This window comes from Mus musculus, chromosome 16, assembly GCF_000001635.26.
Source record: "Mus musculus strain C57BL/6J chromosome 16, GRCm38.p6 C57BL/6J".
Taxonomy (NCBI): domain Eukaryota; kingdom Metazoa; phylum Chordata; class Mammalia; order Rodentia; family Muridae; genus Mus; species Mus musculus.
In genome coordinates, this window is record NC_000082.6 from 26,956,874 (window position 1) to 26,970,567 (window position 13,694).

Here is a 13,694-nt window from a genome sequence, read left to right on the forward strand (position 1 = left end):
AATTCCAAACTTGATTCCTTGAACATGGATTCGTTCCCAGTGGGACAGGCTTTCCCATCTTGAGAGCCAGTAGTTTCCTTGCTCTGATGAAACACATTCAAGTTGTGTTTCTCATTTGCAGCTACTTTAATTTTAAAATATGCAGTATTCTAATATCCTCATTAGCGTGCATCACAGGTCATAGCTATTAAACAGTTTCTCCATTTTAAATACTTGTGCTTTTAAAAAACTGATTTGGAAAAGAGAATGTATTTTACGATATAATATTTATAGCAGAAATAGGTACAAAAATCTCTTTCTTAGTACATTGTTCCATTCAGTACAAAACATTTCTAAAATAAAGAGTCAAAGGGCAATAAAATAAGTTTTCTCATTTATTAGTCATAGATTGATTACAAAGTTGACTTATATAATTAGAAATTGTTCCAATCAAAAATAAATCGTAGAATTTACACTCCAAGTAGTAAATCGTGCTTGATATTTGTAGATAGTCTTTGTAAGAATTAAAACTAAATGCTTATGTACCTCTGTCAAAATGAAGATTTAAAACATACTGAAAAACATACCTATGCTATATGTTTTAAGAACTAAGCCTATCAGATTTATTCATAAATATCCCAAAACAGAGATCTTGGGTGCATATGGAGTTAAGGGTGGAGAAGATGGAAAAGGGAGGAGTTAGAGATATTGATCATCAAAATACATTGTATAAACTTTTGGATAGTTAATATAATATGATTAAACATCAACATTAGATTAAAATTCTTATATGATGTTATGTTTAAGACAATTGTATTCATTAGGCATTTGAACCTTTTTAGGCCACAGATTATTTAAAAGTCTCAGTTATATACCTGGAAAAAGGAAATAATCAATAACCCTAAGTGCCAATGATAGTAATCCAGATATAAACATGTTACAAAATTAATGCAAATAAAGAAGGTTATGGTTACAACCCAGATGGAGAAATAGCTAATGTTGGAAATCATTTGCACCATATGAAAGTACCCATCACATTCAGAAAGGGACAGTTTTTATCATTTTTTTCTTGTAAGATATTAAGTGGATTGCTGGAGAGAGAAGATCAACCTTTAAAGTCAGAACATGTACTCACATAATAAAATTTCAAATTTCTTACACAGCAACAAAATGATAGCCTATATATAACTCAAATAAATATCAGAAACTTGCAGATATAATTGCAAAAATATGTGGTAATTCCTCTGTTACCACCTTTCATATTATAAGTCTAAACACGTTATCAATGGGATCTAACTTCTATACACCAGGATGAGACCAAGTTGATTTGAAATGATCTCAAAAGCTGTGTTATGTATGTAGCTGTTCTTTGTGCCCAATGCACAGTGCTGAACTTGAGAATTTCTTCTTGGCATACATCACACAATACAGTGCTTAAACAATGCAATATAAATATCTTTTAGTTAATTTGGTTCTCTGTTTATTTGACTTTCAAAATAATTGCATGGTTTACTCAATTCCTAGCAGAGCAACATACAATCAATTCTAATGTTCACTTTGTTATTCTAAAATGAGATTGATGTCACCCACCAGGGATGTGGATACTAAAATGTAAAAGGCATTCCTCTGAAAAGAAAGCTTTTAATAGTTCTATTGTTCCATAAGTTATGAAAACACCCCAGCGAGTACCAGTGCCTTCAATGATAGTAAATAAAACTGATTGGCAATAGAAATTATAACACAGGTTCTTTGATTTTTGTGATCAAACTAAAACAGAGAACAAAGAGCAAAAATCAAAAGAACGTCCTTCTTACAAAAACTTACAGACAGTACACATTTCAGACATGTTTTCTGTGAAGTGACAGGTTGAGAAGGAATGGGGACGAGAGAAATAGCAGTGGACTGTATGCAGACAATATGGATGTGTGTCCATGATACATGCTTAATTCTCACAAGATCAGGGTGCAAAGGAAACAAACATGTGGAAATGTTTCTTTAATCTAGAAAGCGATGAATCCTTGATGTCAGGATTTGCATTCAAGCTATGCACAGCTTGAAAATGAATACGTATCTATTGGTAGATGCCAATGACTTTCCACTAGGCTACACTAACACACAAAACTGGCTTATGCTGAAGAATATCATGATGAGAACAGAATTGTGATGATTATATATATATATATATATGTATATATATATATATATATTATATAAGCAATATGCATATTGCTTATATTCATTTTTCTTGTTTTGGTTGTATATAAGGTTCACCCTACATAATATCTGCATCACTTATCAAAGTTAAAGGGAAGAATAGAATGGGATGCCATTTTGGACTAAAGCAAATGCAACGCACACTCCACTCAGAATGCAAGTGGTTTCCTAGCCTAACGCCTATATTCTAGAGGCAGAAACACTGAACCTTCACACAAATGAAATAGCTTTGAGAAGGTTAACTTGTGCACTTGTGTAGGTCTTGGGACATATGTGACCTTACCTTGTCTGACATGGATACTAAGTATTCTATACATGTTTTAATGGAATGCAGAATGGAGGATGAACAAGGATAAGACAATGTCAAAGTTAAGCAAGACTACAGTTCCAGTGAAGGGGATGTCAGCTCGGTGTAGTCCGGGAAACCTTTCCTATTCTTTATTTTAATTAAAGTCCCTCAAAATATGTTGCATCATACTGCTCAAAGAAACAATGTCAGGTACCAATAGAGATTAATATAACACATGACACATTAAAAGAGATAAAAGTAGTTCTTTTGACTGCTATAATCTGTCATTGGTATTGCTTATCGGTGAGGTTAGCTTTCTTTAAGAGATTCTTTGACAACATTACCATGGGACATTTAATTATTTGATCTTCCATGAACAGAGTGTTACTTATATTGACCCTGAGTCTTCAGTAATGCTAAAGGGCAGAAGCCCCATCTGTGGATATCCAGTAGCAAGTATGTGAAATAGAATTGGGACTCATTCTAAGGGTCATCTTCAGACACAAAGACAAGCAGAGGAGGAATAGAAGCCATGTTTAGACAATCTGGTGGAAAATGATATGCTGTTAAACGGTCCATAATTGGAAAAGGACAGTTTTGTCTTGAAAAACTATACAGGAAATTAGAAAATATATTTCCAGGCCTCAGGCAATGAGAGAAAGCCGAGGGCAGGTATGAGCCTGTAAACAGGTCAAGAATGAATAAAGGAAGAACAGATCGCTAACAGTGTGGTTTATTGACCACCATACCCTGCAAGTTGATGTGTGTAGCCTAAAGGAACAGTGGCAGTGGCAGGAGGCAGGCTAGAGCTGCTGTGTTATCAATGGTCAAGTCCATATGCAAGAGGTCTTTACAGACAGAAGTCCTGGCAGTGTTCTGTGATAGAAGAAAGGAGTCACTAGGTCTGCTTAGGGACCCAGGTAAACTTCCAACCTCCTTCCTCATCTCGACGCACAAAGGCTTGTCCCTGGTGGAAGGAGTGAGTTTTCACATTACAGTGAGGGCTCAAAGATGTGGAAAAGGCCATCTCTGTCTTGTTGGGTGACACATCTGCAGTGTGGTAAGGAAGAGTCTGCACCCTCACTGGAGGATTAGAAAGCCTAGGAAAACTGTGACAATCTTCCTGGTGGATGGAGGTGGTATGTGAGCCATGTGTTCCCTGACCTACATAGTCGAGGTGTAGATCTCTGGGGACATTTGCATAGCCATTTGCATCATGTACAAACAGAGAGGAAATACTGGGAACTGCTCTGGGATGAGAGGTGGTGGCACTGTAGTTAGCTGGTAGAGTGTCATCAATGGTGTTGAGGTCTTTTAACCCAAGGGTTTGAAGAACCCAGGGGTCCACATGGGGCCCAGGTTGTTCCTCACAGTTAGAAAACTCTGTGGAGAGGTTTCTCTTGGCAGTTTTGAACTGGGGAATCTCAGCAGGGGAGTGTCTGTGTTCTTTGGGTTTCCTCTTCTCTTTTCTGAGTTTTCCAAACACTTTGGAAAACTCATCTGATGACAGCAACTTCTGGAAAAGCAATATTTGAAAACTAGACTTCTTTCAGATATTTACTGTTCACACAATTGCTTAATGAAAAAAGAAAAAGGCTAAATGTCTTGTGTGTTCCCACACAAGTAAAACTAATCAATTAGCTACTGTTTGCTGCATAAATATTCTTAATAAGTTGTTACTTTAATTCACATTCTTTACTCCATTTTTAAAAGTTGAAGGAAGCAGATGACATCTGTAAGGTTTCAACTAAGAGAAGGAAAAGCTGTCAATAGCAGGTATCACTTATAAAACTTATTTATAAGTAAATAAAATAGGACTATCATTTATAAACAATTGATTACATGTTTTTTCTCATTTTGTGCAGATGCTATTAAAGTCATTAGTAAATAAAGCAAGACATAGTCATAAGAGAGATTGAGGACTCCTTAGCCTAGATTTAAACCTCATTCATCAGAGTCTAGACAGAACCTCTGATTTAAACACTATAAACCACCTCTTACTTTTATTATAGTCACTTTCAAAACAATCCTATGTGATGTGTTCCATTATTCTAAATTTAGAAACCTGATATCAAGACACTTAAAAATAATATCACTTTAATGATTTTATAAAATACTTTTTATAGATTGATAACCACTGTATTTTATAGTAGCAACTTTAAAAAAGTGTGTTTTAGTCAAAGCTCACTAGATTGCAAAGGAATCAAATTTAGTGACTCTTTGAACTGAAAACAAGTGGTAGCATCAGATCTAGATTAATGTCATCGTTTGTGTATACGTAAGATTAAACTGATGATAGACACAGTAATGTAAGCGAGGGCAAATGCAAACTGAAATGTAAAATGGAAGGAAAAACATAAAGCTTACAGGTGAGCTATTTATCACTGAGTTAAAGCAGTTCACTTAGAAGTGCAAGAAAAATGGGGAGAAAGATAGAATGCTTGCATATCCCTACTCACAAGTGAAGTGTGTGTGTGTGGGGGGGGGGGGGGGCAGAGTTTGAGTTTCGTGCCTTTCTCTACAACTTTTCACCTTATATTTTCAGGCAGAGTCCCTTGCAGATCTTTCAAGTCAAGCTGACCAGTGGGATGCATGCATCTACTCAGTTTCCCTGCAATCTACTGGGATTGCAGGTGCAGACTGCAGGCTTTTAATGGGAACTCTTCAGCATCCAAATTCACTTCTTTATGGATGCATGAAAATGCTTTACTTAATTAACCATCTCCACAAAGCCTAGAGAGAATTCCATCAGGGCACTTAGCCCATCCATTTACAAATTAAGATAACAAAGGCCCTGTACTGGTTTGAATAAGAATGGCCCTTAAGTCTCATGGATTTGAATGGGTGGCCTATAGGGAGTGGTATTATTAGGAAGTAGGGATAGCATTGTTGGAGGAAGTGTTTCACTGTGGGGGTGGGCTTTGAGGTCTCTGATCCTTGAGCAAGGCCTATTGTGGAAATCTCTTCCTGCTGCCTTGAAATGCAGATGTAGGTAGAATTCTCAGCTACCTCTCCAGCACTATGTCTGCCTATGTGCTGCCATACTCCTCTTCATGATGATAATGCATTAATTCTCTGAACTGTAAGGCAGCTCGAGTTAAATGTTTTTCCTTATAAAAGTTGCCATGGTCATGGTGTCTCTTCATAGCAATAAAACCCTAACTAAGACAGGCCCTAAGGAAGAACTTTAGCTAACATCTAACACATACTTAGAACTACCAATATTTTTTCCCATTTGATTTCTACTCAAATATTCCACACTTTATGAACACCATAGTCATCAATTCCTCTGATTAACTTTAGTCTTTAAAGAACTTCCGTAGTCACATCTAGCTAAAAATCTGAAACTAGAAACTTCTGGGAAATGGTATACAAAAATCCTGTTGAAGCCATCTGAATCAGGAAGGGTAATGATTCTATTAAGTCCCATGAAGACGCCTTGTTCAAGCAAACTTCATGTTCTCAGTCATGGGATGGTATGCAGTGATTTCCTCTGTCAACTCACTGACTTGAACTTGTAGAACAGATAATTACATACCTTGGCCTTCTCTTCCAGACGTTTAACCAAAGTAGAATTCAGGTATTGTCTGAGGTGATTATTCTCTTCATGTAGCCTAGCAAGTTCTTCCTCCTTCTGCAGTAGAGTATCCTGGAGCTGTGGGAAGCACACAAAGGTGTGGGGTGCTCCCCTGTATTGGTGGGGGGGTGCTCCCCTGTATTGGTTTTGTAACCTAATAACAATGCACTGCTCCCCAACCTGCTTAAACTTGATTATTCTTGTTTGTTTTATGAACATAGTTTCAAAAAGCCCTAGTCCTCGGAGTCCTAAATTAAATCTACACTCCCTACCACCGGATTGTTCAGTTTTGCGCACCTCGTATTCCATTCATTACAAAGTATTTAAAGAGATCAGATGACTCTCAAAACTGTAACCACAGGGAATCAGGTGGGTATGGAGGAAAGTGAGCCACACGGAACTGTTTAAACATAGGAAGGATAGTTAGAAGGTTTGACTGGACTCTTTCCTTGCATGTTCATGAAAATAAAAACAAGAGATGTGACTTTGCTTCCCCTGGGGTCAAACTGGTCTGCCTGTGTTGTGTCCAGTAAGTAAGACTGCTCTCCAGGATGAGCCGTGAATGAATCCTGGAGAAGGAGTGATCTTTGGATAGAGTTTATCATCATCCCTCCTCTCAAAGATGAGCTATGTTTACTGTTGAAAACATTACTGTATTCTGTCTGTGCTCTTGGCAGCAGCCCAGAGAGTAGGGCTGCAGAAATAGTCCACAGCTAATGAAAAAAAAAAAAAATGGTGAATTGAGAGGTCAGTCACACGTTTTCTTGGAGCCACTGTTTCTGTGTTTGTTCATCTAACCGGTATTTCTTTGGACACACAACACTGAGCCACTGTGATTTTAAAAAGAGAAACAATGTAAAACTAAAAATCAATATGATTAAAGGGGAGACTCAGGAAAGAAGGGACTTTATGGAATTGGATAGTCTCAATATTCTTGATACTTTTCCATACCTGTTTATTTCTGTAGAGCTGAGATGAGAGCTGAGCCTCTTCCCATGAACATGAGTCCAGAACAGGGAAACTTAACTCAGAGGGCGATTCTATGTGAAAATTTTTTAAAAAATGAACATATTTAGAACTGTGTGATTAAAACTCAACAAATGACTTCAAATATTTAGTAGACTTTGTTACTTCTCTTTCACACGGGAAAACAAATTATTTAAAGATTTCAGAGGAAGGAAGTGAGGAAATACTTATGTAGTGCCTACAAAGGTGGCTAAAGGGATGCCCTCTGAGAGAGCTGAGCAGCTCCTTGAATGGATATGTACCTTCTTGCTGGCTAAATGAATAGAGGCTATCTCTACCTCATAAGAATATTGACTGACCCTGCTTTCCACTAGGCACAATACTGTGATTCCACTACCCCTTTCTAGTGTTTATCATATTTTCTGATTTTTAGCATTTGATAGTGCTATGTTAGGCTTCCTGATCAACTCCTATATTGTGAAGCTACGTTTCCCCCTCACTCAACTTACTTGTGAAATCTGAAAGGGCAGAATTTTTTTGAGAATTTTATGCCATGGTATGATAACATTTTCCAGCATTTGTTTATTTATTGGTGCTAGACATTAAAACCAGGACCTTGTATATGCTGGAGAGGCCCTCCATGGCTCAGCCAAGTTCCCAACTCTTGTTGCCATTGACCTCAGTGATATACTTCTTGTTTCTCTGAAGAATTTCATGGAGATTTTACTGCCATATCATACATGATCTATTTTAAGTGTTTATATCTGTATATTTTAGTGCTTTTTTTCCCAAAAAGGTTTTATGTTTTTTATCATTTATAGCAACTATAACCAGCAATCAAAACTGTTTCTGACTCATTCTTAATCTTGATCTGGGCTGGACTTTAAATGTTATTGTTGAAACATTTAGTACAAAATCACAATGATGAGCAAGAAAATCGAAATAAAACTTGGGTTGCCATCCTGAGACACTCCTGCTTTTGCTTATAGTAAAAAGACAAGACTGAACAACTTTCTCCATGGTATATGTGTTGGTTTTTGCTTCAGCATCTAGTCATAAACACTCCAGTCTCCAAATACCTTGGAGCAGGTGAATACATGGGTCTTTGATTTCCCAGTGCCTGAGAGTTTTTACAGAAACCACACATTAAAATAGAAACTTCTTTAATATACGTAAGCTCCAGCCCAATGTTCTCTTTATAATTTCCATCAACATTGGACATCTTTCTAAAGCTGAAGTGTATATGTGAAAGGGGAATGGTTGTTTTCCATGGATGTAATACTGTCCTCAGAATTTGTGCTATGAAATAAACATTGTTACTCATTCTTGATTTTTCTCTCAAGGTCACAGGGAATCTAACCAAATTACAAAATAAATGCTCCACCTGATACATTGACTCCAAAAATGTGCGTTTTATGAAACTTTGTTATAGACCCCAAAGTTACTCCAGGAATCCGAAATCTCTAAGAATTGTACAATGTAGAGAATAACATGTTCCTAACACACAAGAGGAAGGGTTTCGTTTTTACTAGTTGATGAGTACAGAACACCCAGATTTATCCTACAAAATGTAGCAGTTTTGGGGCTTACTTGAATTCCCTACAATATCTCCTTTTCTGTAGAGGTTCTGCTGTGAAAAGGCCCATTCTCCCAGAGAAGCAGAGGAGTAGAACTTACCCAGCACTTGTGGTGCTTGCTGGAGCTCAGTGTTGTCCAGGAGACCAGCAGCCCAGAAAGAGACCCAAGTCTCCTTGGAAACGTCAACACCAGATTCTGACGTTGTAGTGGAATACGGGCAATTATAACTCTGGCCTCCTACAAAATACTGATCTTGGCAAGGCAGAATGCTGTTCTGTGAAATTCAGTATCATAGGGGTGTGAGAGAAGCCATGATGGCAGGTGGGAAAGGGAGAAAGTAGGAGAAATATAGAGAAATTATATGTGGTGAAGCAAATAAACAATGAAGATGATAACTACAAGTCCAGATACATATTTGAATGGTTCGATTATAATTGCTAAAAAGAAGTAGGCTCTTTGAGTTACCCTGTACTACCTAAGGCCTTTTCACAAAATAAGTAATATTGGATGGGCCAGGTTAGTAAACATCATACGAATATTTCCTACTGTAGTACTCAGTTCAACTATAAGCTACTCAGATATTAAATAAAAAGAATAAGGCTTCATGATTCAAAAATATAAGAACTATCTGTTACTCTGTAGGAGACATCTTGATTATGTTTCTCCTAGCCTTGAGAGATAAAGATCACAGGCTGCAATGTGTTAAGTGAACAGTTCTACATGGCACCATATCAACAAACCTTCTAAACTGGGAATCTGAATCAGGTGTGTGCCTTATACTGTAGGAAAACCAATTCAGGCTTATCCCCGACTAGCTTACAAATAAATGAAGACTCAGACTATGGTTATTTTATTTGGCTTTGACAATTACTCGGGTTAACCCCTAGTCTACTTTTCTAACCATTGACCTGGCTACCTCCCCAGTCCTACACTCCAGATACTTGCTGTTTCTCATGCCCACATGCTCATGGTTCATCTCCTATCATGGTGGCTTCCTCCTCTTCTCCCATTCTTTCTCCTTCTCCTCCTCAGTTCTCCTCTCTCCTCTTCTAGACTCTCCAGTCCCAACCAGGTAACTCAAAACCCTCCAGTAATTGGCTGTAGTCAATTTTACGCAACCAATAGTTTTAAATTAAGGAGCAAGTTTGCACAACAAAAGCTTATAATTTACTCCTAGGGCTAGAGCTTCTGGTACAGAAGTTAGCATTACAATACCTAGCAACAAACCAAACCTCAACATTACAGTTGGATGATATATACGTGAATGGATATACAAATATAGGCATATATGCATACAGAGGTGATTACATACATTTGCCCCCAGGTCCAGTCACTGGAGTCTAGCATCACTCCATAGAAACAGTCAAAGGCTGAGAATAAAGGCAGTGGGCTCTAGTTCCCTCCATCAGTAAAGCTTAGTACCCTTTCCAAGTTCTCTTGCCACCAGTAGCTGCCTGGCATTCTTTCTCCACCTTGTTCTGATTCAGTGAACACCTTCCTGCCCCACCGCACTCGTGCCTCAAACCTCAGATATGGCCTTTCCAAATGTCCAGTCAGGGCAGGTAGGCTGCCTGTTAGCTTCAGTTGTCCAACAGCCCAGTCTTAATTATGTGTCAATGTTTAATCAGGTAAAAGACATCTGTGGCAACAGAGTCCAGGTTTGAACAAACTCTTTTTAAACACTCTAAGTCTGTGGCTGCCTTGAAGACTTTCTTGGACATAACTTAAATAAAGAAACCAGAAGAGAAGACAGAAACGAGGGAGAAGAAAGGAGGTGAAGGAGGGGAGAGGAGGAAGAGGAGGAGGAGAAGGAGGAAGACAATAAGAATAAAAGAACAGATTTATTACTATTGAGTCACTAGAGTAATACTTGGGCCCTGCTCCCAGCAAGTGAACGTTATTTGGAGTACAGCCTGGACAGCCGTTGCCTAAAGAAATTCGGCCAAAAGTTTATCAAGTGCTATTTTCTTTTTTTCTAAAAGTATATTTGTAGACTCTTTTCGGAGGTTATTAATGGAATCAGAGCTAAGCTATTATGCAATTGACACCGGAGAGGAAAACAAACCCCAAACACTTCTAAGTAGTTTAAATCTAAGTGTTTGCAAATATGTGCATCATCTGGAGGAACAGGTGGAAGGAAAGAAAGCCTGTGCAGGGTGAGGGCAAACGGGTGGGGTGGGGAGGCAAATGTGCAGAGAAAGGGAGCAGAGAATAAAAAGGGGTGCGGGGCAGCAGGCTTTGCCTATTTTAGTTGTTAAGTACAAAGACATCTCCCAAGGAGTATATTTTAAGTGCAGTTTATTATTGTCTTCCAGGGCCCCCAGGTCCTGGCAGCAGACCAGTAAAGGCCAGCTCCTCACTTACCATCTTGCAGAAGAAAGCGCTGCAGAAACTAGGCCCACTCAGCTTTTTCTTAAAGCCAGACTTAACTTTAAATGGGACTTCAGGGAGGAGCAAGGAGGCGAGTTCTAATCCGCTGGAGCTGCCAGCGACGCGCGCGAGGCTCCTGGCTCTTGCTGCTCTCTGATTTAGTAGGAGGCTGTCAAACAGGTGACGTACGTGCCTAGGGAGCCGCCCAGCCTAAGCCACGGACACTTCAGAGACACCAGCACTGGCACCTGAGACATGCGCGTCGCCTTGCGGGTGCGGAGGCAGGATCCAAAGCCGCGCCCGACCAAAGCCTGTGCCCGTGAGAGCTGAGTCTACAGAGTCTACCTGGCGCAGTGGCAGCCGGCGATGGGGACTTGGCTGCCCTGCTCCCTCTGTGCCACGCGCCCAGCAGCCGGCAGGGCGGGGCCGGGCAGGGCGGCCAGCCAGCCCCCGGAGGCATCTGAAGGCCAAACTTTGGTCTCTGCGCAGAGCTAAAGAAGCCCATCCAAGGGACCCTAGTTTGAGCGGCACTCTGTGCATTCCCTGGTCACAGGATAACAAGTGATGGTAACTTAATAGCGGCGACTTGATTTTATTTATTTATTTTTTTATTTACTGAAAGAACACAGTTCTTGCAAGGTTTAAATGTGAGGAGAAAGTGTGTAAAATCTAGAGTGTACATTTTCCAAGACACGTACCGTGGACAATTGCCTGCACACAAGTACTCAATAAAATTTGTTCAAACAATGAATTAATATTTATATTTAAGAATCTAAAGTGCTTTTCGCTGAGTCAGGCTGATGCACATCACAATTATATAAAATGAGAAATTACGATTAGGAAAAATAATGTCTGTCAATACTTCATAGCATTATTTTATTTCTCTATCTTTTATTTTATCTTCACAGCCATCTCTATGATGTTCAAGTATTGATGACAGAGAAGCAATGCCTCCCTTCAACAAACCCCAGTAGCCAACTCTCACTTATGCTGACCATTTAAAGGCTAGAAAGCAGTAGATGAATGGGATCCAGCTCCTGCAAGCCTGGGAATATCCCCAGAAGTCTCTAAGCCTGCCTGAGACACCTGTACAACCCTGTCTATTACTGTTCAAGTCAGTACACAAGGTGTGGAGTGTGGCGAGTGTCCACCAACCGATGAACACATGAAGAAAGTGTTTAAACCAGGGAGTTTTATTCAGCTATAAAGAATGACACTATGCCCTTTGCAGAAAAAAATGGTAGTCTTGGATATCATAATGCTGAGTAAAATAAGTCAGACAGCTATAGCTTATTTATTATTTTATATAAAGAGTCTCTATTTAAAGTACGTGTATATGCGTATGAGTGTGTGAGTGAGTGTGTGTGTGTTTGTGTGTGTGTTTTAAATAGAATGGGTACTGCTATTTTACCAGTTGTTAAGAGGAAAAGGACCAGAGGGTACAGGGACAAGAGATGGTAGTGGGTATAAATATGAGCAAAGTCCATGATGTGTATGCATGACAAGATTATGAGGAAGCCTGATATTTGTACAAGGAATAAATGCTAATAAAAAATAGCTAAAGATTTTGACAGTCAACATAGAAGCCACGTTCTACTATTCTCTCAGTGTAAAAGAAAATGAACACTGTTCGCATAATAGGTGAGTATCACACTTGGGTTTTGGAGTTCAGGCTAAAGCAGCCGAGCTTCATTCTACCTATCACAAGAACATTATACTCAGTGCTCTCACTTCTACCCATAAATGTGTGCATAACTACCACAGTTACAACAGATTTGTATTTCTTTGAAATTCATAGGTTGAAGTTCTAGTGCCAGTGTTAATTGTATTTAAATAAAGATTACTTCAAGAACTAAGTTTAAATGTGTTCCTGAGAGTAGGCCTTATGTCTGGTGGTATTATCAGAAGGCAGTCACACCAGGGACCTGGGATGGCACTCAACAAACGAAAGGTCATAGGAGGGCAGTGAGGAGTCATCTGTCTGCGAGACAAGAAGGGAAAGCTCAGAAAAGGCCAAGTGCCCAGCAGAAACCTTGATTGGACTTCTAACTTCTGAGACTGAGGCTAGGCCTATGACATAATTGATAGGTAGCCCTGGCAGACTAATATGTACAGGACACAGAAACTGAGAACCAGGATTTGAGTCCTGCTTAAATATAGTTTTTAGAGAATAATTTGACATTTTTTTGATTGTCTTCTTCCTCTGTCATGAATAGAATTTAGGAAAATTATGACGTGACTAAGGGCTCAGAACCCCAAGATCAAGAAAGGTATAGAGGAGGGAGTTGAGAATGTGCCGGACTCATTGACATCCTTTCTCCTGTTCTGATAATATGTATTTGTAAATTTTAAAGAACAAGACTACACGTGAAAATCGCTGCATAGGAAACTGGAGATCTGGATCATTCCATGCCAACCCATTCTAGTGTGTTCTAACCCATTCTAGTGTGTTCTAACTCATTCTAGTGTGTTCTAACCCATTCTAGTGTGTTCTAACTCATTCTAGTGTGTTCTAACCCATTCTAGTGTGTTCTAACTCATTCTAGTGTGTTCTAAGAGAAAGCAATCCCCACTCTGCTCTGGCAGCATAAAGGACAGAGCCGCAAATTAATTTAGATATAGCGAATAAATGGTCTTGTTCAAGTCAAAGAGCTGTTTACGCGTTCGTCCTGTAAACACCCAAGCTCTTTAACAAAACCAGGTTAGCTTTCTGATGAGCAG

General features: G+C 39.1%; 1 protein-coding gene across 4 annotated transcripts in view; it reads right to left on the reverse strand.

Moving 5' to 3' along the window:
• Positions 1-361: 361 nt before the first annotated feature.
• Gmnc (geminin coiled-coil domain containing) overlaps positions 362-13,694 on the reverse strand; it is a 34,441-nt gene continuing 21,108 nt past the window's right edge. The window contains exons 1-5 of one of the 4 annotated variants that reach the window (NM_001285916.1): positions 10,968-11,372; positions 8,703-8,877; positions 7,011-7,099; positions 6,021-6,137; positions 362-3,998 (exon numbers count right to left, since the gene is read on the reverse strand). In NM_001285916.1, the coding sequence (NP_001272845.1) occupies positions 3,381-3,998; positions 6,021-6,137; positions 7,011-7,099; positions 8,703-8,877; positions 10,968-10,970 (1,002 nt within the window). In that variant the 5' untranslated portion in view covers positions 10,971-11,372 and the 3' untranslated portion in view covers positions 362-3,380. Of the gene's footprint in view, positions 3,999-6,020; positions 6,138-7,010; positions 7,100-8,702; positions 8,878-10,967; positions 11,373-13,694 lie in introns of those variants that run through there. The other 3 variants (NM_001013761.2, XM_006522113.3, NM_001285918.1) reach the window with 3 other exon arrangements.